The sequence below is a fragment of the Fundulus heteroclitus genome, chromosome 20 (genome assembly GCF_011125445.2).
Source record: "Fundulus heteroclitus isolate FHET01 chromosome 20, MU-UCD_Fhet_4.1, whole genome shotgun sequence".
Taxonomy (NCBI): Eukaryota; Metazoa; Chordata; class Actinopteri; order Cyprinodontiformes; family Fundulidae; genus Fundulus; species Fundulus heteroclitus.
Window position 1 is genome coordinate 3,087,943 of NC_046380.1, and position 24,523 is coordinate 3,112,465.

A 24,523-nucleotide genomic window follows, 5' to 3' on the forward strand; every position below is an offset into this window, starting at 1 on the left:
AAGGAGTATCCAGCTTTTAACTTGAAGTGCATGTTGCTTTTTAAGGTGAATGGATGCTCTCTGGTCATAATTTACATCTGCCATCGAATAAACTAGCATATAATTCACCTTTATTTCAGACACATTTAGTCCATATCATAACAACAAAAACAACAACTTATTACAAAAATGATCAGAGGCCTGTGGAGTGCGAAATTTTGAAGATGATTAAAAAAATTATTAAAAATTCCTACAATATGTTTTATCACACTTGATCTTCAGTCGTAGTTGAAACTAAATTACACAATTAAATGATTGTTAATATCAGTTGTACCTTTATGCAGTATTTATTCAAAATTATTAAATTTTATATTAGAAAACCCCCGTTTCTCTAATATCTGAACACTAGAAAATAGGTTGACAGATGTTTTATTAGTTTTTTTTTAAATGCCTTTTTTTCCCAATTGAATGAATTTATATCACTCTATGGATCTAATTGCTACTATTTGTAAAAGGTGCTGCAGTCTTGCCATGTCCTTCCTGGAAAAGAGGTTTTAAATCTCAGTGAGATTTTATTGTTCTAGAAATTGGACCAGGATTTTGATTTAAAATAATACAGTAGGAAGTTAGGTAAAATATTACGTCAGAAAATGTTAAGTATAATTTCTGAAATTCAAATCAGAGGTAGTACTATACTTTTCATACCTTCAGTTTCTAAATTTGTTAATTCATTCATCTCATATCTCAGTTACAAAACTGCTGTTTCGGGTAATTGTTAAAATTAAAATATAGCTGTCTAAATTATTTTAAAATTAGCAGTTTTAAGTTGTTGCACGCCAGTTTTGTTATTTGAGGAAACTTTTCACTGATCAGTTGTAACAAATTTTAAAATAGTGTTGATCTACAAATTATTTTCATCTGTAGCTAACAATCGAAGCCACCATAGGTCAGTATTTTACCTTGTGCTCAGTATTTAGTGCTCAGCTTGGTTAAGAGGGTTAAATGGAAAATTTGCCAACAATCTCAGAAAAGATCACCATGGCTGCTGTTATCATATAAGCTGTATGCGCTGTTTTACAAAATTTATGTTTGATTTCTTTTTTATTTGGGTCGATGGTGCACATATTTGCACTGTTTTCATACAACTAATAACTGAAACATAACGGGACTTTTCAGTTATATATTGTGAGGACTGTAATAAAACTATTAAAAAACAGCAAAACATCCACTGAAAACATGTAATAATGATTTTCAACCCAACATTTTAACAGGTGGGGAAAAACTCGTTCACTTGTAGTTGACAGCTGAGACCAGCAGGGGGCGACATAGTTAGCGCATTTTCTGATAGCTTTTATTTTTATTAATCATACATTAATTAATCAGGAGAAAATATATCTTTATGCAATCAGATAATCGTTTCTCGTGGGAAAAAAAACTAACTTTTCTTTGTAATCCTTTCTAAAAAACCTTCTGACATTCCTTTTATTGTGATATACCAGGGGCTGCAACCTTTACGGTCTAAAGAGCCACTTTTCCTACAGTCCACCTGAATTAAACTCATTCAGAGCAGCAAATGTTGTCTGGCCTTTTGAAAAAAAAAAATAAATAAAAAAAAATAAAAAAAAAACTGTATAATTTTTTATAAAGATTTACTGTAGGAAATATGTTGTCATCGTTAAAGAAACACCCTTTTATGTCTATTTTGAGGTTTAAAAAAGAGGATGGATGGGATCTTGATATTTGTGGATACTGATGTAAAAAAAAATCATAGTTTCTAACATAATGAAAAAAGATTGATTTAAAATTAAATATTACTGGCACTTTTAGCATCATTCTGTTGTGAAAATTAAAAGCAATTAGCCCAAGAAAAAAATGCTAAAACCTACATTTATTATCATTATTATATTTAAATACCATAATAAAAATATAATTTGTAGTCAAAGTTATTAAGGTCCACAGGTTGTAGACCCATTACTGTAAATATTTGTCTCTATGTATTATTCTGAAAATCCCAACCGGACGTGTGATAAGCCGTGGCGCCGGGCTGCAGAACTCCACCTCTCAGACGCAATAAAATAAAATAAAATGACTCCTGTCGGGTTGGACCAACCTCCGCGTAAACGAGCGCTCTGGATCGCCCTGAAGCGCCTTGACCAACCCGGTTTGTAACTTTAGTTTTTCCTCCGCGTCAGCCAGAAAATGCGCATCTGTTGTCATGGTAACCGCGTTGTTAACCTATGAATGAGGAGCGCATGACGCAAACGTTAACCAATGGTGGTTTTAAAATTGTATTATTATTACTTTTTATACATATTTCAGTAATTAAATGATTACTGACACTTTGATTTTTTTTCCCGTGTTATCTCAATAAAGTGACGCGTCGGCGCTGCTTTCCTGGTGGCAGGGGTTGATGATCAGACCTGCAGCTTCAAGCTGCCGATCAGAAAAAAGAAAAATATCTATTTGAACCCGAATGACAGGATAAATAAACACAATAATGCCTGAATGGAGTCGTTTCTGTTTTAAATGCAGCAAATGTGTAAATGTTTGCTATAAACTGGGATGATTTCTGTCCCTGTGTAACTTTTTTTTTACCCATCATCTTCTGTTTATATAATCTGACCAGACGCTCTTTGTCTTCATGATTTATTCACAGTGAATGAAAAATAACTAATTTAATGAGTTTAACAAACGTTTGGATTCTTTTTTCTTTTTTTTTTTTTTTTTTTTTTTTTTTTTTACAAATTAATGACATCCTGTGGGTTAATTTATGAGGTATAGGATCCAGAACAGGTCTTACCTTTTCCACAAAAATGCTTTGCTGGGGATATTAATTTACTTTGAAATTGGATAACTGTTTTGATAGTGTATTTATTTACATACTAAGAGTTCATAAAGATTTATAAATCATGTTTATCTGTTTACTGCAGATGGAGTCGTGGCCCTTCGAGAAGTCTCCTTTCCTTCCACAGCTCAGGTGACCACAATCAAACAGGTATCCAAATCCACTGCATCACCTTTATTCATTTATCCTCTGCATAATTAATAATATTATTTGTCTATGTATATTGAAGTAATTTCATGCCAGTAAAGTCGTTCACCTTTTTGTGGGAAGGAGCTAGGACACTTTCACAGCGTCCTGAAGACAAATGCATGCCACACTTTTCATATTTGTATTTGTAAAATACAAAAAAAAAATAAAAAATAAATAAAATAAAACTACATTGTGCTGGTGTCTCAGATGAAATCCAAAATAAAGTTCATTAAATGTTGGGGTTGTAACGTGACAAATAGAGAAAAACCTTAATCTGTGGTTATGATGGAAATAGACAAACTAACCACTGCAAAAATGGAACTAAAAGTAAGTAAAATATTCTTGAAAAGAGTGTAACTGTCCTTGATTTGAGCAGCTAAATAACATGATCTGCCAATGGAATTAGTGTTTTTACTCCTAAAATAAGATACATAGATCTACTGTATTCACTTGAAATAAATCGATGGAGATGAGTTGCTCCTATTTTAAGAGTAAACATCTTATTCTATTGGCAGATTTACCTGCTCAAGTCAAGGCAAATACACTCACTTTATCTTTAGAGACGTGCCCTCCCACTTCCTGTCAAAAACAAATGTCTCAGTTTATTGAAAGTCATTTAAAGTTTAGATCTGCCAGGGGTGTGAATAGTTTTAGAGCGAACTGTAGGTGCCACATGTCAGCAGAAGCCAGAGAGTGATCCTACATCAACCTCTTGGTGGTTGCACAATCCATCGCTGTCAGGATCCCCAGGGGTGTGATTACTTTTGTTAGCTCCCTGGGATCCTGCAGTCTGGCTGTTTTGCACCTTTGTATTGTTCACCCCTAGATCTTCCATTTTGTCTCCTGTTTAGTTTTCTGTCCAGTATTCATGGTAGTAATATGTTTTGGTGTCGGTTAGATTCCGTTCCTGTCTAACTAGCTTATATTATTTTAGTAGTCCTGTTAGAGCTTAATTTTATGCGTACCTTTTGTTAGTTTACTTCTGTTCTGTAATTATGCTCTCACTATATTCTTGTACTGTTAGATTTAGTTCCTGTTTTAGTTAGCTCATGGTCTGATTATTTCTGTTCTGTTAAATTTGCTCTTCCGTAGTTTAGTCAGGTTTTTCCCTCAGATCTGGTCATTCTAATGTTCCCCTGTTAGATTCAGTTCTCCCTCTGCTCCTGCCAGTTCTCTGCCCTCCTCTCCCTCCTCTAATTAGTAGAGATGCACCGATCCAGTTTTTTCCGATCCAATCCAATACCTGGACTAAGCTTATCAGCCGATAACCGATACCGATCCAATCAGATAAGATAAGATCGACTTTATTGATCTCACAGTGGAGAAATTCACATGTCACATTGGCTCAATGATCAAAAGAAGGTGCCAAATGGAGGAAAAGGTGCAGTGTGTCCACATATATACAGTGGATCAAAACAATAAAAAAATAAAAAATACAAAAAGGAAATAAAGCAGAGATTTAGGATGACTTGTATACGTTTAAGGTGACTTATACACAAATGGATTGACGTACATTAAAGTGGTACCAGGTAAGGAGCAACAGTGAGGTAGTGAGATAACTAACAGCAGGAGTCACTTCTTCACAGGATTATTGTACAGATTATTGCACAGTGTATTAAATAGCAATTGCACATTAGTTATTTCAGTTATAGTGCAGCATTGTATAGTCTGATAGCTTTTTACAGACAGGATGTCTAAGTCTGTCACTAAAGGAGCTGCTAAATACTGCGTACCTCGCCATGTGAGTGAAGTTATCAGGTTTGAAATAAACATTGTTAAAAAAAAGTTCTGCATGATCTGCCAAAATGGTGCTTTTGGAGGTGCTTATTTAAATTTGTGGTGTTGAATTTACCAACATTATCACCTCACAACTTATGTATTGCAGATTCTGCATGTTGCAGTCGGACATCTTGGCGTATCAAGTCTGAAATGTTTCCAGATAGCAGACTTGGCTCGGTCCGGCACTTACACCATGTTGCTCTGTAATTGCTAGCTAGCTAGCTGCTGTGCGTTACTGACATAGAATAGAAGTGACTAGATTGCTGTAACTATATTTCTGTGTATGATAATAATAAAAAAATAAATTACTGGATCGGCGTCAATCATCTGATATCCGATCCACCTAATTAGTCAATATCGGAGCCGATAACTGCAGGTATCGGATCGGTGCGTCTCTACTAATTAGATCTTAGCCATCTCACCTGTGTGTTATTAGCTCCACCTTCTCTTTCCCCTCCTTTATATAGCGTCAGCCCAGCTAAGTCACTGTTCGCCTAAATCAACGTTTTAACATCGTCTCTTTTGATAACGCGTGCTTTTATATCGTCTCAGATCATCACCGACACCTTTGGGCTGAACTCTCCCAACGTTGTATTGAAGGTAAACACTTTGTAGTGAAATACACACATTCCCAGAACACTGAACATAAACGAAAGCTTCTTCATATCACCTGTGCAGGTAAGGAATCACCACGGCCATCTGATCCCTCTGAACAGCTCCATGCCTGCGAACAGCAAACACACGTATGTGAGCGGATGAAGCGCGTACGTCTACACGCCTTCCTCAGTGATCAGTCGCTGGGAAATAATGTCTGTGCTTCTCCACAGGCCACACACGCTCGAGGTGACCAGGTTCTTTCAACACGGTAACGGTTTACTCGCCTGTTGTCCAGCAGCGCTGTTGGACTGTCTGAAAAATCAAGAAATATCCATTAGAGCTGATTTTACTGCTGTAATGATCTAATTAAAGGCTTTTTACCAGAGGAAAAACTGTTAGATGATGTGCAGCGGCAACAGTAAAAGTCTGGGATTACAGCACAATGATAAGCTCTACTGGAAAATACATTTTTAAGTCTGGTTGCTCTGATCCACTAACCTGACCCTAGCCAGATGGATGTCGCTCCGCCTAGCTTCACTCACATCCATCTGGGACATCTCCCATAGAGAGTGATTTCTTTAACCAATTTTATTGTCCAACCAATCAGGACGCAGGGCTGGAGTTTCATAGATGTGACGTAGTGGAGAAGCGACCATGAGACTGTTTTAATTCAGACAACAATGGCGGCTCACATCTAGGAAGCAAGCGTTAACATTGATGCTGCTATTTCTTCCGTGTTGTCCAATCTACCTAATATTGTTTCATTAAAAGAACATCAGAGAACGGCTCTGAAGGCTTTTGTTGGTGGAAACCATGTTTTCGCCCTTCTCCTGACTGGATTTGGCAAGTTTTCTTTTCCGGGGCGCGCCCGTGGCGGAGCGGTTAGCGCGAACCATATTAGGAGGCCTTTAGTCCTCAACGCGGTCGGCCCGGGATTGACTCCGACCCGCGGCGCTTTGCCGCCTGTCTTTCTCTTCCTGTCAGCTCACTGTTAATAAAACGCGTGCCACTAGAGCCGCAAACACATTTAAAAAAAAAGTTTAGTTTTTTCCTGCGTCGCTCTCACAGCGTCACGGGTTAGCTTCGGTGTGAGTGGTTGAAATAGCACGTCGATAAAGATGACAGACAAGTGGCTTATCCAATCAGATGCAAGGATTTTTGATAAGGCCCAGCCTTCAATAAAGGCAATTCCTATGGTGGTGTCCCAGATGTATGAGTGGAGCTAGGCGGAGCCAAAGTCATCTTGCTATGGTCGGGTTACTGATCCAAGCCTTGTTAAATTATTATTTTGTAAATACACGACTGAATTTTCATTCGCTGCCACCATTCTCTCCTGTCTTGTCGTTGTTGTCGCCGTTTGCCACCATTTGTGTGAGTGACACAGGAAAGGTTTAGTCTGGTTTAAATTCAGACACAGGGAGAAAAAGGTTTATTTCTTGTAGGTTTGCGTCCTTAACTAACAAATGTGTCACAAAGATCCGTTAGGAGTTAACATGCAGGTTAGCAGTTTATTTACCACTGTGGTAAAAACGTGCCGTACGTTTAACTAACAGCTGTGATTTTGCTTCAGTGCGGCCCAAACCCAGAACCGTTCCAGTGACTGTGATCAACAAGAGCCTGAAGACCAGACTGCAGGCCATAGACAGGAGGGTAAGACGGCTGTTTTCACGGTGGTGCAGTGGAGTTATTGCTGTTCACTAATGTCAGAACATTTGAAAGGCTTTACTGGAACAAATGGAGCTTTTTACAGGCAGGATTATAGGAGACACAAACAAATCTGGACTCCAGACAGTTAACTTTCCTTTAGCTGTGGCTTACTGATAAAACGTTTATTTCTACTTTGGCAAGAACATGTTCACTCTTTCAAAATTCAAAATGAAAGAGAAGAAAACCAGTGTTTATAATTGAACTCCTGGAAAATTAACGGTTTCTATGACTTCTTCATACAAAAAACAGACAATAATGTGTTCAGGACAGGGGGATGTTTTAACTCCTGAATCTGCACTATTATTATTATTATTATTAATTATTATTATTATTAGTAGTAGTAGTAGTAGTAGTAGTAGTAGTAGTAGTAGTATTGTTGTTATCATATCTAACCTTGGTTTATTTAAGGTTATATTAGTTAAAGTCAAGATGTTTTTTAAAGAGAGGATCAACCTCTAATTGTTTAAAAGTGTCATATTTTAAATGCTGGCAGTCTGGATGGCTGAGAAAAATAAAATAAATCTGCTTTAGCCATATCGGCACATGTGAGTATGGAAAAATAGAAAAGAAGCAAAACAAGGCAAATTTGCTGTCTGACAATAGATTGCAAATATTAAATTATAACATGGCTAATATATGGTTTTTGACTGAAAAGGTTATTTAACTCTCTAAAGAAGAACTCAGCTCCTAATAGATGATGAGAATGTGCATGCTAGTTCATTATGAAGCATTTAGATGCATCATTTCAACATAAATCTGTGTGTTTCAGGGCTAGGTGCATTCCTATGTTGCCTGGCCCTTTCTTTAAAATCACCTTCTACAACATGTGCTTATTTATTTTTCCTTCTGCAGATCCAGAGACTGAATGAGCTTCTGCCTCAGATCAAATGTCGTCACAATGAAAAACGGATGCAGGTGGGTCACGTACACCTACGGGTGCGACCGCTCTGATTGGCCACGCGTCCACCTGAGCATTCATTCTCGTTTCCTTTCTCAGGAGATTGAATGTCTCGACCAGCAGCTGAGGTTTCTTTATCAGAAAATGCAGGTGAGACATTCTAACAGAAAAAAATGTCCGCTGAGAGAAACTTTAGGTTAAACTTCCTCTTCCTAACAGCCACTGTATCCAGCCACAGAGTCGCAGTCTTCCTAAAAACCTTCTTTAAACTCATTAAAAAAAAGATGTTAGATTGTGGATATTTTTTAAGAGACGGGATGTTTGTATGTGTATTTTAAGTCTCCTGTTATGTTTACCTCTGCTTCAGGTGGCAGATTCTCACAGCTGGAAAGGTGTTCTGAGCAGAGCCCCTCTTTGGTAGAGCGACGTCTCTGACTGGCGGTTTTCCTGCATCGTCCTGATTTCCCTTTGTCTCCCACATGGTGTATGAATAACAACAGACAGCATAAGATTCTACAATCAGTAGCTCGTTAGTCTAAATGTCGCTTTATATTGTTACACAATGAAATTAAAAGGATAGAGATTAACAGATGTTAAAAGACAAGGAACAGGAGAGACTTCATTGTAGCAGATTTTAACCCTGTATTCTACTTTAGCTATTTTCTTTTATTTCTGACCTTTTAAAGGCTTATTTTATTTTCCATGGTAGGTATGAAAGCACTTTTTATCAAAACAATTGTGCTGTTTCTCTTGAAAAAGAGATTTTATTAGTAGGTAGGTAGGGAGACAGACCCAAAGTAATTAAGTGTAAATGTAAGTGTTTGTATTTGTGTGAAGCTAAGGAATTAAAAAATATTTTAATTCACTATGTCACTATAATAATAATAGAACTTTATTGATCTCACAATGGATAAATTTACTTCTGCATCTTAACCCATTCCCTTTGGGAGCAGTGGGCTGCCAATGTGTGGCGCCAGGGGAGCAATAGGGGGTTAAGGGTCTTGCTCAGGGACCCAGAATGGTAGCTTGTGGGAGTTGAACTCAGAACCTCTGGGACCAAAGCTCATCACCTGAATAAATAAATAAATCTATTAAAGTTCAACTCCGTGTTCGCCTGAATTATTGGTTTCCCCGTACTCATCATGTGGGTTGAGCTGAAGAAAAGAGGGTTTAATAGAAGACCAAAGACTCTAGCTGATGTGGAGACATTGTGCAAAGAGAAATGGTCAAAGATCCATAATAATTTATTACGCATCAAAACAGAGGAGAAGACAGAGCTGTCCTTTAGTCAAAAGGGGTAAGTACTTTTAGACATATTTAGGTCCAGCCTTGGAAGTACTTCTGCTTCTCAGATTTATTAATTAAAATGTATTTGCATACTACTATAGTTTAAAATCAACACTGAAAACTCTTTTCAAATTTCTTTTAGATGTTTCTGAAAGAAATTGACAAATTGTCGTATAAATCTTTGGTCTAATATCATATTCATGCTGGAGCATTTACACCTTTCTGTATGAATTAACTAGACCTTTCTTTGTTCAAGAATTCTTTCCAGGTTAAACCGCTGATCTTTGAAATTGCTTTTACTCTTTAAACATAAAAATCTGAAGGTAAGTGACCGTAGACTTTAGGAACCAAAAACACAACCTTCAAGAACTTAAAATATAAATTATTTCTGAGTTCTTCCTCTGACAACTTGTGGACATTTATGGCTAAATCGCCACAGCTGAGTAAACCAGGAAGTGCATTTGCAGGCATGCAGGGGTGCTTGAACAGTCTAGAGATGCGGCTCTGCAGGTCTATTCTTAGAACTGGGATGTTTGGAGTGACGTTGAAGGTATGAAGACAGACGAGATGAAACGCATCAAACAAACAAGCTGTTCTAGTCTGCTGCTAGCAGCTGGCTCTCAGTAAAGAGCACAGAATTCCCCTGGAGGGAATCTGTTAATTGTGCTTGTGTGGGTTCTCTCTAGGCACTCTGGCTTTCTCCCAAAAACATGGCTGGTCTCTCTAGATTGCCCTTAGGTGTATGAGCATGGTTGTTTGCCCTGTGATGGACTAGCGACCTGTCCAGGGAGGACCTTACCTCTTGCCCAATCACTGGTGGAGATTGCCACCAGCCCCACGACTCTGCAGTCATAAGTGGGTATAGACAGTGAATGGATGGACAGTAAAGCACATTTCTGCTGAAGATACACTTTATTTAAATGCACATTAATTTGAGGCAATATATCTAGTCAGCAGCTACTAGTAATGGATGCTTTGAGCGAACACTTTCATCTTATTTAATACTTTTTCCAGTATTCTCAAAAGCATTGGCACATTTAATAAATCTGCACATTTGTTTATGCTCTGGTTCTCCAGAAACAGAGCATGATTTATATGGTGGCTTATATATCTTTTGTTAACAGGAAGTGTGCAGATGCACGACATTCTTTTCCGTCGGCACCGCTGTCTGTTTTAATTCGGCTTTACGCGGAGGTTCTCCGGCAGTATAATGAGAGGGGATTCATTCACAGTGTTGAAATATGGGAACAGTTTCTCAGTAAATGTATGTGAGAAGGTGTGAATGTGTGTGTCGGTGTCGAGGTCGAAGAACAGCAGCTTCCCTCTGTTCCAGTCCAGTAGGACTCTGATCCTCTTCAGCTTTCTGATGGGTGATAGATCAGTGGATGGATCGGACATGGAGCGGGCAATGTATTTACCATCAATGCACCCGATTCTCCATAAACGGCTTGGATGCTTTCCTTTCCTTTGCACGCCCTGCGAAGCGACGCCCACAAACCAGTCTGTGTTGTCTCCAACCTCAACATCCCAGCTGTAGGTTCCTGACATGAAGGCCTCAGAGCCCAGGACGATGCGGAAGAAGTCAAACCTCTCCGGGTTGTCCGGAACGCCCTTTTTCTGCCCACATCTCACACTCGTCAGATCCTCAGAGAGGATGAGCTCAGAGTTTGCTGTGTTTGGATCAAGAACCACAGGAGTGTAGGACACCAGATGTTTCATCTTGTTCCAGATGTTGAAGCCCAGGTTGCCCAGGTGTTTGGCCACATCTATCAGAGCTCCTGAGACAGGCTTTGGGTTATCCAGCAGGGTGCGCTGTCGGATGTTTTGTACGGCGGTCTTGAAGCTCTGCAGCAACGAGGCATCTTCAGCTTTTAGCATTTCTTCTGTGTCTCTGATTGTGCGTGAAAGAGCATCAACCTCTTTACTCAGGGCATCAATCTTTAGGCTTAACTCACGAGTCTTCTTGCTTTCTTCTGACCTCAGAGCAGCAATCCTGGTTTCTTCTTCCTTTTGGAGAAACAGACGTAGCTTCCTGAACTGCACCCTGATGCGTCCCTCAGTGTGTTTGGCCTGGAGCTTAACATGTTCAGCTGTGTGATCCAAGGTTTCTTTCTCCTCTTTGAAGACCTTCAGCTTCTCCTGTAATGGCTCCAGAGTCTTTCTGAGCTCTTTCTTCTGGACCTCAGTGACTTCAGAAATAGGTTTCACCTGGTGTCCAATGTGTTCATCTGAATGCTGACAAACGGGACACAAAGGCTGCTTGTCCTCCACACAGAAGAGTTTGAGTTCCTCACCATGCAGACTGCAGGTTCTTTGTTGGAACGCCTCAACAATCATCCGCATCGCCAAGTTGTCAGGAGGGTCTCTTGGGGGAGAACAGGATTTGCAGAGTGGACACTCCAGCAATATTTTCCCTTCCCACCAGTTATTCAGGCAGGATCTACAGAAGTGGTGGCTGCACAGCAAGACGACAGGATTCTTAAAGGTGTCCTGACAGATGGAGCAACGCAGGTCCTGCTCCAGTATCATCGACATTCCTTCGATCTCCAGGCGAAAACAGTCCAGGAGGACGATAGGTCTCTCATGGATCCACCTTGAAAAGTTTTGGCTCTGCTCTCATCGTTGATCTTATCTGTTATCTGAGTTTCAACTGTGAATTCTGTCGTTATGTGCATGAGGAGGAAGAACATGTGATTACTGACAGGGACGGGGCGGAGCCCATGTCTGGTAAAACTGGTCCTACGTAGAACAAAATTCTCAAAGTTCTTCTTTTACTAATACATTTACTATTTAAAATCATCACAAATAGTCTTATTCCAACTTTCAGAACAAACATTTTTTGCTGTACGGCTGTAATGTTGTGGACATGAAAAGTTCTGACTCCTTCCTGTGAATAATTATGGTAAATTACAATCAAGATGATGAAACCCTGAAGGGAATCTCCAAGATTTTCTCCTAGTTTCACCTGAACAATATGAATGTTAACACAAAATGTAAGGTTTCACATTAGAACTGTCATGAAGCTCAGAGACAGGAAGACCCAGAATTCAACCAGACAAAGAGGTTTCAGATAAAGCAGGATTTAATTATTAGTTATCGGCAAAACAGTGGTCAAAATCATAATCCAAAAATGATACAAACAAAGGCAGTCCAAAAAACTCATACTGGGAGGTGGCAAACTTAAATGATCCAGAAGTAGACAGTACAGGAAAAAATGTGTAACTTAAACTCACCGGACACTTGACATGGAAAGACACAACTGACATGACTAGAATTGACGATGAACTGGCAGGGAAGTGGCAGAGGAGGGAGGCTTAAAAAGGCAGGAGAACAAAGGAGAGAGAGAGAGCCAATTAACCATAAACAGGTGGATGTAATCAGAGGGGGGAAAGAGGCTGCAGGAGGAACCGAGCTGACAGAAAACACATGGAAAGGAACAGACACTAGACCAACTCTAGAACATAAATAACCACGAAGAACGAACCTAAGATGGAAGATAAACTAAGACTACACAGAGCACCGAAAAGAGATCAGAACTAAATACAAAGACCGGGTAAATTAAAACAGTACAGAAGCTGAAGAATCTAAAACCAGACAAAACCTGAGGTGGAAGACAAGAATAGCTGATCAAATGATAAACAAACCAAAACAAAACCCAAATCATGACAGAGCCCCTCCCTCAAGGGCGGATTCCAGACGCCCTTAAATAAACAAAAATCAAAACAGACTAGACCGGGTGGGTGGAGGGGGTTACAGGACGGAGGGCCAGAGTCAAAACAAAAACAACCCAAGCCGGGTGAAAGTCGAAACAAAAAAACAAAAAAAAAACAAACAAACAAGAGTCTGATGGGCATCCTGAAGGATAACCCCGATGAGTCAGGTTCTCCGGCGGGCGTCCCGGGCGACGGCCCCGGCGTGTCAGGTACTCCGGCGGGCGTCCCGGGCGACGGCCCCGGCGTGTCAGGTACTCCGGCGGGCGTCCCGGAGACCATCGGTGGAGCAGGAACCTCGGACCCCGTTGGCGGGCCCTGGAGAGAAAGAAAGCAGACCCTGGCGCCGGACTACAGGAATCTAAAGAGGGAGCCTGGCTACAGGAATCTAAAGAGGGAGCCTGGCTACAGGAATCTAAAGAGGGAGCCTGGCTACAGGCGACTAAAGAGAGAGCCTGGCTACAGGCGACTAAAGAGAGAGCCTGGCTACAGGCTGCTAATGACAGAGCCTGGCTGCAGGTGACTAAAGGGGGCGCCTGACTACAGGCGAGTGGAAAGGAAGCCTGGCTAACGGCTACGGGCGGCGGCGCCTGGCTAACGGCTACGGGCGGCGGCGCCTGGCTAACGGCTACGGGCGGCGGCGCCTGACTAACGGCTACGGGCGGCGGCGCCTGACTAACGGCTTCGGGCAGGGCCTGACTACAGGCTTCGGGCAACAGTGCTTTGAAGCTACGGGGAGCTGGCACTGGAGACAGTGCGCTAAAGCTACGGGGAGCTGGCACTGGAGACAGTGCGCTAAAGCTACGGGGAGCTGGCACTGGAGACAGTGCGCTAAAGCTACGGGGAGCTGGCACTGGAGACAGTGCGCTAAAGCTACGGGGAGCTGGCACTGGAGACAGTGCGCTAAAGCTACGAGGAGCTGGCACTGGAGACAGTGCGCTAAAGCTACGGGGAGCTGGCACTGGAGACAGTGCGCTAAAGCTACGGGGAGCTGGCACTGGAGACAGTGCGCTAAAGCTACGGGGAGCTGGCACTGGAGACAGTGCCTTAAAGCTACGTGGAGCTGGCACTGGAGACAGTGCCTTAAAGCTACGTGGAGCTGGCACTGGAGACAGTGCCTTAAAGCTACGTGGAGCTGGCACAGGAGACTGAGTCTTTGAGCTGCGGGGAGCCGGCACTGGAGCTGAAATCGAGGGCGGGTCCTCCTGGACCCCTTCTTGGGGCTTGGGTGGAAGCGGTTCCTCCTGGACCCCCTCGTCGCCTGTTGGCGGCGGACCCTCCTGGGTCACCTCGGCGCCCGCTGGCGGCGGACCCTCCTGGGTCACCTCGGCGCCCGCTGGCGGCGGACCCTCCTGGGTCACCTCGGCGCCCGCTGGCGGCGGACCCTCCAGGGACCCCTCTGGAGACTTGGGCAAAGGCGGACCCTCCAGGGACCCCTCTGGAGACTTGGGCAAAGGCGGACCCTCCAGGGACCCCTCTGGAGACTTGGGCAAAGGCGGACCCTCCAGGGACCCCTCTGGAGACTTGGGCAAAGGCGGACCCTCCAGGGACCCCTCTGGAGACTTGGGCAAAGGCGGACCCTCCAGGGACCCCTCTGGAGACTTGGGCAAAGGCGGACCCTCCAGGGACCCCTCTGGAGACTTGGGCAAAGGCGGACCAGGAACGGAGGCGATAACCGGACCAGCTGCTCGCCTGCGTCTCTGGCGGGGGGGCTGCTGCGGGGCTGTACTGCTGCAGAGGTGGTTGCGTCTGGGACCGACACCGGGAGGGCAGAATGCCAGCCGTGATCCTTTAAATGAGGCTCCCAAGACGACCTCAGGTAAGCGCCTGACATCCTCCTCTGTCCCAAACAAAGCCCAAGTGTCCATCATAATTTTGAGTCCAGACAGCAAACTCGGTGTCGGATTCATGGTGGGGGGAAAAAAAAAAAAAGAAAAAGATGAGAGGGACAAAAAAAAAAAAACCTCTACTGGATTGTCTGGGAAAGGGTCTGGTATGGCCAGTTCATTCTGTCATGAAGCTCAGAGACAGGAAGACCCAGAATTCAACCAGACAAAGAGGTTTCAGATAAAGCAGGATTTAATTATTAGTTATCGGCAAAACAGTGGTCAAAATCATAATCCAAAAATGATACAAACAAAGGCAGTCCAAAAAACTCATACTGGGAGGTGGCAAACTTAAATGATCCAGAAGTAGACAGTACAGGAAAAAATGTGTAACTTAAACTCACCGGACACTTGACATGGAAAGACACAACTGACATGACTAGAATTGACGATGAACTGGCAGGGAAGTGGCAGAGGAGGGAGGCTTAAAAAGGCAGGAGAACAAAGGAGAGAGAGTGAGCCAATTAACCATAAACAGGTGGATGTAATCAGAGGGGGGAAAGAGGCTGCAGGAGGAACCGAGCTGACAGAAAACACATGGAAAGGAACAGACACTAGACCAACTCTAGAACATAAATAACCACGAAGAACGAGCCTAAGATGGAAGATAAACTAAGACTACACAGAGCACCGAAAAGAGATCAGAACTAAATACAAAGACCGGGTAAATTAAAACAGTACAGAAGCTGAAGAATCTAAAACCAGACAAAACCTGAGGTGGAAGACAAGAATAGCTGATCAAATGATAAACAAACCAAAACAAAACCCAAATCATGACAAGAACAGTGACCCTTACATCATTATCAGGTCAAAAAAAGAAATAATTATTGAATGATGCCTTCATTCACGTGAATATATGACATGTGGTTAACTTAGTTACTGACCCTGTATTTGCAGAAAAAACAGAACTAAAAATAGTTAAAATTTTCTTGAAATTAGTGTATTTGTCCTTGATTTAAGCAGGTAAATAAGATTATTTGCCAATGTAATAAGATTTTTCCACTTAAAATAGGAACAACTCATCTCTATCATCTTATTTTAAGTGCATTATATCTAATTATCTTATTTTAGGGGTAAAAATACTCTTTCCATTGGCAGATAATCTTATTTACTGGCTCAAATCAAGGACAAATAGACTAACTTTAAGAACATTTTACTTGTTTTTAGATCCGTTTTTGTAGTGGCATATTATATCAACCACAATATTAATTCTTGTTGAAATATATTATTGGCAATCTTTGCTCAGATACAAAGCAGAATAAAATCAAAATGTGTGAGAAGAGCCTGAGTGGCAGGAAAGGTAAACCACAAACAGATTAAAGATAATCTCTAATTTACCAAAACAATGTGCTGAAATGGAAATCCCAAAAATGTCCCAGTGCCACTCAATAGGCTGATGTGCTCAAGTATTTATTATTTATTATTTGGATATTTATCATTGACAGAATTCCCACCTGCAGATACAGTTTTTATTGGTTGCTTTGACCTGTTTGAAGAAACTGGCAACCTCTCAGTTTTCAGCATCACCATCTCTGCAGAGCAAAAGACACGTCTTGCAAATGAGTTAACTCATTTCCATTGGTTTAACTCATTTCCCCCGCTCTTTTGCAAAACAGTTAACGCAGATGTCATTCATGCAGTCCAAACTCCATTGCTTTAGCTGTTGAAGCAAAACAGAAACTATATGTTCCAAGCGCTTAGAAACTTCTTGATCAGAATGAAATCACTGAAGCACCTGATTGACACTTCTTTACACAATTTTTCAATTTGCAGTCAGTTTGCAGGCTTTACGTAAAAGGTGCCATGTTGTGTGTTGTTCTTTGCAAGCATGGATGTTCTAAGGCAGATGAGAGTCAGAGTTAGAGGTAGATGGGTCAGGGGAAGAAGATTATGAGGAAGAGGAATCCATGTGTGAGGTGGCAGTGTAGCTGGAAGGGCTGAAGTTACAGATGAAATTCAGGCAACTATGATTGATCATGTGGTAAATCATGGCCTTTCACTTAGAGGTGCAGGACAAAGAGTCCAACCTTTTCTCAACAGAAACAAGGATGCATCCATGGTAAGAGTTTTTCGACGGGACAGCAGGTATTGCTGCTATACAGTATATACAGATACATCTCTATCTATTCCTATAGAGGAATTCTTCAGTGCATGGAGATGGAAAGTGTATGATCACTGCCCCTATGAGCAGATGCCCTTGCTCAATGCAATGACTGCTGCTGCACAAGATATAGATGCAGAGGCATGTCAAGGATGGATCAGGCATACAAGAAGTTTTTTCCCTATGTGCATAGCAAGGGAAAATATTGAATGTGATGTAGATGAGGCCATGTGGCCTATTTGTCAGGACAGAATGGACTAGAAGGAACAAACAGCCCTAGTATTTTCTGTTGGAATCTTTCTTTTTTTGGAATATTTCATTTGTTTATCTGGAAAAAAAAGAATGAAGAATCAATAAAATTTGCATCACAACATATTTGCTTCTGGATCCATTTTTTGCAAAAAGGCAAATTTGACTACAAATGACACTGCCATGTAAGCTGCGTACAGTCATTGGCTACAATGACCAGCAATGCTGCACTGATTCACATTGAGTGTGGTGTTTTGTATTTTGTTGCCCCTTGTGTAATGAATGATTGGAAGGGCTCAAACATGTGTGTGAAAGTTGTGTTGTTTGAGGGCAAAATGTGCTTTTGGATCATATGTTAAATGTTTTGGCAGAGTTGGAGCCTTTTGCAAACAAAATGTTTAATTTTGACCATTGGTGCCACTGTTTAGGCCTCTGCGTTAACTGTTTTGAAAAATGTGGGTTTTGAGTTGATTGCTGGGTCAAAGCAACCAATAAAAACTGTAATAAACTGCAGTCTGAAGAAACAGGAAATATTGCTGGATTCTCGCTCATCGATGCCAGTGAGAAAACTCTGTGCTTCAGCTGAAGGAAACTAGACTTATTTCCTTGTTTCTTCAAGCTGTTTCTCATCTCATGTAAAACAATTCTTCAGTTCACAACATAGAGATGCATCATCAGAATTATAAAGTTTAGTTTTTCTTTCTATTATTATACTGAGATTTGATTCTCAACAATGATGCCATTTTTCTAAATGTCCCCAGTTTTCTGTTCCTAGACATTTAGTTGTCTGTTTCAGACAGTTTTTCTTTATTTTGCTCATATCATATTTTTATAATAATATTGGTAACTTATTGTTAATCATTGTTAGTTTCATAGAGTCACACTATACTGTAGTTGTTGTTGTTTTTTTCATTCTTAGACAAACTTTTAAGAGCCATTGTGGAAGGTCCTCAGAGCCAGCTGTGGCTGTGGAGCAATAGGTTTCGGACTTTTTTTGTTCATGCAGAACATGTTTTGGGAGGCAGAACAAGCGGACTGCTGAGTGACAAGAGTTTAGAAAAGACTAAGAAAATTTCTAAATAAAAATTCTAATTGTAAAGTCACCCTTTAATGAAGTTAAGTAAATGCACCATTGGTTGCAGTGTGGTTTCAGGGGAATGAGCTGACTTGCATTGTGGAGTCCTTGAATTGAAGAGATCTAAGTGTTGTTTATCCATGGAACGCTTCTTAGAAAACGGTTTCTAATAAACCCAAACCGTACAAGACAAGTTAATTTAGGTTTTAGGTCTCCAAGTCTGCTGCCTCAACGCGAGAATTCTCCTTCCACAGAACAAAGAGTTCATCCAGTGCAAACCTACATTATACAGTTATTTGAAGCTGCAGCGAAGTTGAGTTGATGAGTGAGCTGGAAAATATGTTGGCATGCAGCCAGAAAAATAAGAATGCATGAAGAAAAACATGACAGAAAACCTCTGAGCTTGACCAAAGAACAAACACCTGGAGGAGAAATAGGAGTAAATCAGGTTTACCAACTCTGTGTCAGGAAAGAAACTCCCCTGTGAACAGCTTGTCGATGATTCTTGAGATGTGACTGGTCTCTTTTCTGTCAACACTGATAAGACAAGAATCTCACTGCAGTCTGTGAAAAAGACAACATGTATGTTCAGTAAATTATAGCCTGTGTTCCAATTAAGCTAGGTTATCAGATTAAAAGTAGCTTTTGAAAATAACCTCCAAGCAGGTATTAAACACATCTTTCATTAACTTCACATTTCTGTATTAAAAATGCTTTTTTTATTGATCAGATGTTATATTCTAACTTGAATGTAGTGTTTTAATTAGCTGGAAACACAAAATTAGGGCTTGAAAACATTAGTCTGTGTGTAATTGTGCTGCTCCTTCAGTGAGAGACTGCTGCATCCGAGGCGCACAAAGCCACGTTGTTGTAGATCCTTCCTCCCAGCAGCTGTTAGTCTTTAGAGTCATCACTGCTACAAAGAGTCTTTTGTTGCTTTTAGTATAAACAGAATGGTATAAAGTATAAACCTAAATTTAGCATATTTTTTAAATCACCTGACTGAGCTGCATATATCCTTAATTTTTCCAATATGCTATTTATGTTTTGTATTGTATAGTGTAGTTGTATTCTTATTTTTGATTTTTAAATTTTTTACCTTTTGTGTAACTGAATGCTTCCCTTTAGGTTTGTCTTTGCTGCTGAATTTCACACCTTTATTGTGGGACAGTAAAGGTTATTCCTATTTTGTTTTGTTCAATCTATACAATGTGTTTTACTAAGTGAAGGAGATGCTAAAATACAAAAACTTAAACAGCAAAAATATTCCAATTTATTAACCTGATTTTAAATAAATTACTCCTAATTTAAAAACATAAAAACACATTTTCATTAAAACACTGTTTAGGTGGATCCACTGCTGTCGTCACAATTACACAGATTTTAGTTTTGCTGAGATTTCTCATTTTAGCCTAACTTTGGATAATCTTCACCCTCTTCATAGAGATAAAAAACACATCCCCAAATTCAGCTTTTTCAGCTAATTTTACATTAGATCCCAAAGCATTTCTGATTTCATAGACCTTGTTCTGAAATCTTGAGGCGCTTTGGGCCCTCCAACCCTTTAAGCCCGTTTATACCAGTACAGGTTTAAGCAAAGCATCGCCCATTTTATCGTGCCTGAAAAGTAGGTCAGACATTGTGACGTTTTTTTTCCTCCTAAAGAACTCTAAAAAGGAGGCTTTAATGTTTCTAAAACAAGTCCCTACATTTCTTTTCACAGATACCTTTGGTTTTACAGCACTTTAACCACACAAGATGCCATAGTCTATCAAATATTGCTGACTCTGTCAAAATGCTTAACCCCAGCCCGCAAGGTCAGTATAATTAAAAACTAGAGTCGTACCTTTTAAACAAGTAAAGCACATCTTTGTCCAATGTTTCCTGGTGAAATAATCCCACCGCATAACGGATCTTACAAAACTGCCCTTCATTGCTGCTTTGTGCACAGCTGGGTTTTTCCCATGGGACTCTCCCAGAGCTGCAGCTGTGAGCAATTGATGGTGCGTTCAGACCGACGGCGGCGTGAACGCTGGATTTACATGTTAACCGTATGCAAATTGCATCAGGAGCGTTAAAACAGCCCACGGCGTGGACGGTGATTTTCGCTGGAGTTCAAAAATCTGAACTTTTGTCAAATTGGCAGAAAACTGGCAGGACTTAAAGCTTTTTAAAAAGGAAATAAATCAAGATATATGGATTTTCTCTTCAGTTTATAGATTTGCACCAACATGCACCATTGTGCACAGATGCTGTGCACAATGGTGCATGTTGATGTAAATCTTATTGACCAAAGGTTTTTTCGCATGCAGGAGTCCTACAATGGAAATCAGCACTTTTGTTCGACCTGCTCCCCTTTCTCACAGTTAAAAACACATCTGGCACAGCTTTGGTACGTTTTGGATAAACTGTGCCAAAATCACAGGCCCACCTGGCACACTGCCTACTAGACTCAGACTCAGACATACTTTAATAATCCCAGGGAGAAATTGTTGTTTCAGTACAATCACCATAACATGAACAAACAAACATCATAAAATCTTTGTGAAACAAATATCCTTCAGCTGAGTCAGTCCAGATTTGCTGCCTCTATAATCAAGATGCGGATATACAAAATCTGAGGCTTCTCCTATGTTTTCAAAAGGATTTCCATCTAGTTTTGCAGTGTTTATTTAAAAAAAATATTTTGGTGAGGCTCAAAAGATTAGATTTTTTCTTTGTTTACTCGCGTATAAATCAGACATAGGGGAGTGGTGGCCTATTGGTTAGAGTGATGACTGGAAAGGCTGTGTTAGGCTGAAGAGGCTGGAGGAAAGAATAGTCCAAAGGTTAAGGCAATACTCAGAAACTAGAGACAGTCCAGGTCGTCCCCAGAGAGGGCAGAGCAAGCAGTTGATCCACACAGGGACACAGGAAAAGGAGGCGGTGAACACACACACTGGAGTAAAGAACCAGTGAGGACAAGCTGCGTACACAAACACTGGGGAGCAAACATTCAGGCAGCAGGACGATCTGGCACTGACTGGCTGTTAGATGTATAAGTAGGCAGAGTTTCAGGTGAATCGACCTGATGATAATGAGCAGCTGCAGGTGTAGCAGGTTGTGATGAGGAAACAGCCATCCAGCCCACAACACAAAGAAAAGTGTGTATGATAACAGCTACTTCCATAGAAGGAGGTTAGTTTTGTGTCTGGTGGACTACGTCTGTGTTGATTTGGGTATAGGTCTTGGATGATTATTCTGGTAATTTTCAGTTTTCCAGCAGAGACCTGTCATGGAAAAAAGGATTATCAAGAAGCAAGATATTGTTTCAATACAGAGACCATTCTTTATTGAAAGTAAACAGCATTCAAGGTATTCTTCCCCAAATGCACACTAAGTAAGACAAACCCTGTGTTTTTATAGGGAACAGATGTACACAGACAGGAGGAGCCTGTCAGGGAGAAACAAACCCCTCTGTGAAAGATAACAACTCCATCCTGGTCCCTACATTTAATCCTAAAGCCTGAGGAGGACCCAGCTCTCCTCTCCCACTCCAAATGATCCCCCACACTTTGACACACACAGGAGATAATACAGCCCCCCCCCCCCCCCAGTGTCCTGTCTAGCAATGTGGCAATAAGAATTAATATCTTAATGCCACATAGAGCTTGACAGATTTTGCTTTCACAAGTGGAGCAAACAGCTTTCGCCATAGTGCTCCGCTTGATTTGTGCATGTAAATAGCTTTATTGTGATTCCTGCAGGGAGAATTTTAAATTATATCGAGACTACAATGGGAAAGTAGGAGAGTAAAGGAAGAACAAGAAGAGAGAAAAAAAGAAAGAGAAGAGGTGAAAGAAAGAAGAGATAAAAGGGATAGAATGATAAAACGTCCTCTGTCTGCTCCATCACCTGGAAAGAGACACAAAAAGAACAGCACAACCAACAGACATAAAGCAACAGATACAATCGTGTAACACCTTGATACCATTGCTAAATGTATTATTATTTAAGCTGACATATGTAATGTGATACCTGAAAAAAGAGAGTGAAAGAACATAAATAAATAAATAAATTATAGGCTTTCTGTATATAAGTGAACACTTAATACCTGGGACCCAGCACCTGTGGGAGTTTGTGAAAGTGCACTAGTTTAGGTGAAAATTATCCAGAAGGAAATGAAGCTGAAGGCGCAAGTTCAATCGTAGAAACTCATCGCCTGCCTCCATTCAATCAGAGTCCGATACGCCTCTGATGTGAGCCAATCAGCTACGAACCGCACCTCCATGAAGCCAATCAGCATCCCGCGCTCATCTTAAAAGCAACTTCAAATCCACGTCTCAGCCTGCTAACCAGCAAGCGCAAACGGATTGCATGTTGGATTTCGAATCAGATGTCCGATTCAACCCACCCCCAACCCCTTCTCCACCATCGTAGCTGAGTTCATCTAGCTTCCAAGACGTTCCTCCATCCTCAACCCATCAGAGTGTTTTCTCCCTTCAGTCTTCATCACTCCCTATCGCCTGTTATTGGTCCGGCAGAAGACCACCATGTTGGGCCCGGTTCTGCCAGAGGTTTCTTCCCAAAGGGGAGTTTTTCCTCTCCACAGTCGCTTCAAGCTTGCTCATCATGGACAGTTCATGCAAACCTGTGTTTATCAAGTTGGACATCTATCTTAAACAGATCATCATATGGACTGAACAAACTTCTTCTATCTCCACTCCACCACCAGTTTCAGACCTGGGGGGGAACATCCCTGTTCTCATACATCTACTTATGCATATTAAAGTATAATTCAGCATTAATGTTCCTGCCGAGGTCTGAGCGCCAAAGACTTAAAATATTGTATCAATAAAATCCTTCTAATTGCCATTTCTTTCTCTGTGAGTTTTTCAGATTGAAATAGCTTGATAGTGGTTGTGGAGAACCAAAGGCCCGCCTTCCCCGAGCACAGAGGCAGGGGTCAGGGGACCCGTAACCTCGGACTCCCAAAGGGGCCCCTAAAGCAGGGCGCCCAGGAGGGGCCGACACAGGAAATCTGCAAACCCCCCCCCCCAAGGAAAGTGGAGGGACGACCCCGAGGAAATCCCCCAGCCACCGCAATGCCGATGCCCCCAAGAGCCGCGGGGACGAGCCCGTGGGCTCCGCCGGCAGCTAGCCCCGCTGAAGTGGTCCCGGCCATGGGCCCTGAGGGCCAGAGGCCCCAGGGGCGCCCCGCCCCCGCGGCAGGGGCCCCGGCCGCCCCCCGGGGGGCCAGGCCCCGCGAAGCCGCCGCTGGGAATGGACCGGCGCCCACCCGGGAACCCGCCCCAAACCCGAGGACCGTCAATGCGCCAGAGGGCCAAGGTGCCTGCCAACGCAGCGGAGGAGGGCAGGACGTGGGGGGATGGGCTCCGCACCTAGCGGAGACTTGAGGCGCTGTACACACATTCCCACATAACACTCACATCCAACAATCCCAAGTGGGGGGGGCACCACAATTCAACTATACGACTGCCTTTGCCCGACCCCCGGCCCCGCCCCCGGACCAGACGCCCCCCGGACCGGGCCCCCCAAAGAGGGGGGGCCAACACTACCTGTACGGGCCACCCAACCAGAACCCCCCCTCACCCCCTAAATACCTAATAAACCCCCTCCCTCCCCCACCTTACCCTAGCCACCTCTGCCCCCCACCCCTCCTGGGGGGAGCAGAGGGGTCAGCCACAGACCCGGCAAGCCGCTGGCTAGCCGCAGCAGCCCCCCGCCAAGACCCCGGACCCACAATACAATAATACAGTTTTAAGAATGCTTTACCACCATGTAAGCACACACTGAGAAACTGAACTCTGGTTAACCTTACATCTCTGCAAACACAGACTATAGACTATACATGACATTCTGTTAAAGGTGACATGTTTTGCACAAGGTTTAAATTTAGAAGCAGAGTAGGCCATTTTCCACTAACGTCCCACCTTTGATTAAAGAATAATCACACAAACCAAACAAAATATCTAAACCAAATAGTAACATAACAAGTTAAAATATAAATCATGAAAGCTTCATGAATCAATCTCATAACACAAGATCATATTTTCAGCATTTTATCTTCAACTGTGGATTCAACTAATTAAGTAAAGGCTGTTTTAGATTCCTATGCGTACATTATTTTAATGTTCATTAGACTATATAATCTATAATAATAATATAGATTATATAGATAGGGTCTTGGCAGTCTGTGGGAGTTGAACTCAGAACCTCCG

The 24,523-nt window shown here is 41.8% G+C and overlaps 3 protein-coding genes across 3 annotated transcripts in view; 1 reads left to right on the plus strand and 2 right to left on the minus strand.

The window, feature by feature from the left end:
• Positions 1–24,523, minus strand: part of LOC118567219 (nuclear factor 7, brain-like) — a gene marked incomplete in the record, with an annotated part of 854,268 nt that overhangs the window by 493,178 nt on the left and 336,567 nt on the right.
• Positions 2,023–8,893, plus strand: si:zfos-1056e6.1 (uncharacterized protein LOC107988029 homolog). The gene is made up of 9 exons (XM_036151818.1): positions 2,023–2,140; positions 2,910–2,974; positions 5,345–5,392; positions 5,471–5,535; positions 5,620–5,657; positions 6,960–7,039; positions 7,949–8,011; positions 8,094–8,144; positions 8,362–8,893. The coding sequence occupies exons 1-9, from the start codon at positions 2,065–2,067 to the stop codon at positions 8,413–8,415; spliced, it is 540 nt and encodes a 179-aa protein (XP_036007711.1). The 5' UTR covers positions 2,023–2,064; the 3' UTR covers positions 8,416–8,893.
• Positions 10,324–11,980, minus strand: LOC105938231 (tripartite motif-containing protein 35). The gene has a single exon (XM_012879899.3). The coding sequence runs from the start codon at positions 11,814–11,816 to the stop codon at positions 10,455–10,457; it is 1,362 nt and encodes a 453-aa protein (XP_012735353.2). The 5' UTR covers positions 11,817–11,980; the 3' UTR covers positions 10,324–10,454.

Coding starts and splice junctions, on each gene's coding strand:
- si:zfos-1056e6.1 (XM_036151818.1), top strand. CDS start 2,065: ATGACTCCTGTCGGGTTGGACCAACCTCCGCGTAAACGAGCGCTCTGG. Junction 7,040..7,948: donor TGCAGGCCATAGACAGGAGG/GTAAGACGGCTG, acceptor TTCCTTCTGCAG/ATCCAGAGACTGAATGAGCT. Junction 8,012..8,093: donor ACAATGAAAAACGGATGCAG/GTGGGTCACGTA, acceptor TTCCTTTCTCAG/GAGATTGAATGTCTCGACCA.
- LOC105938231 (XM_012879899.3), bottom strand. CDS start 11,816: ATGTCGATGATACTGGAGCAGGACCTGCGTTGCTCCATCTGTCAGGAC.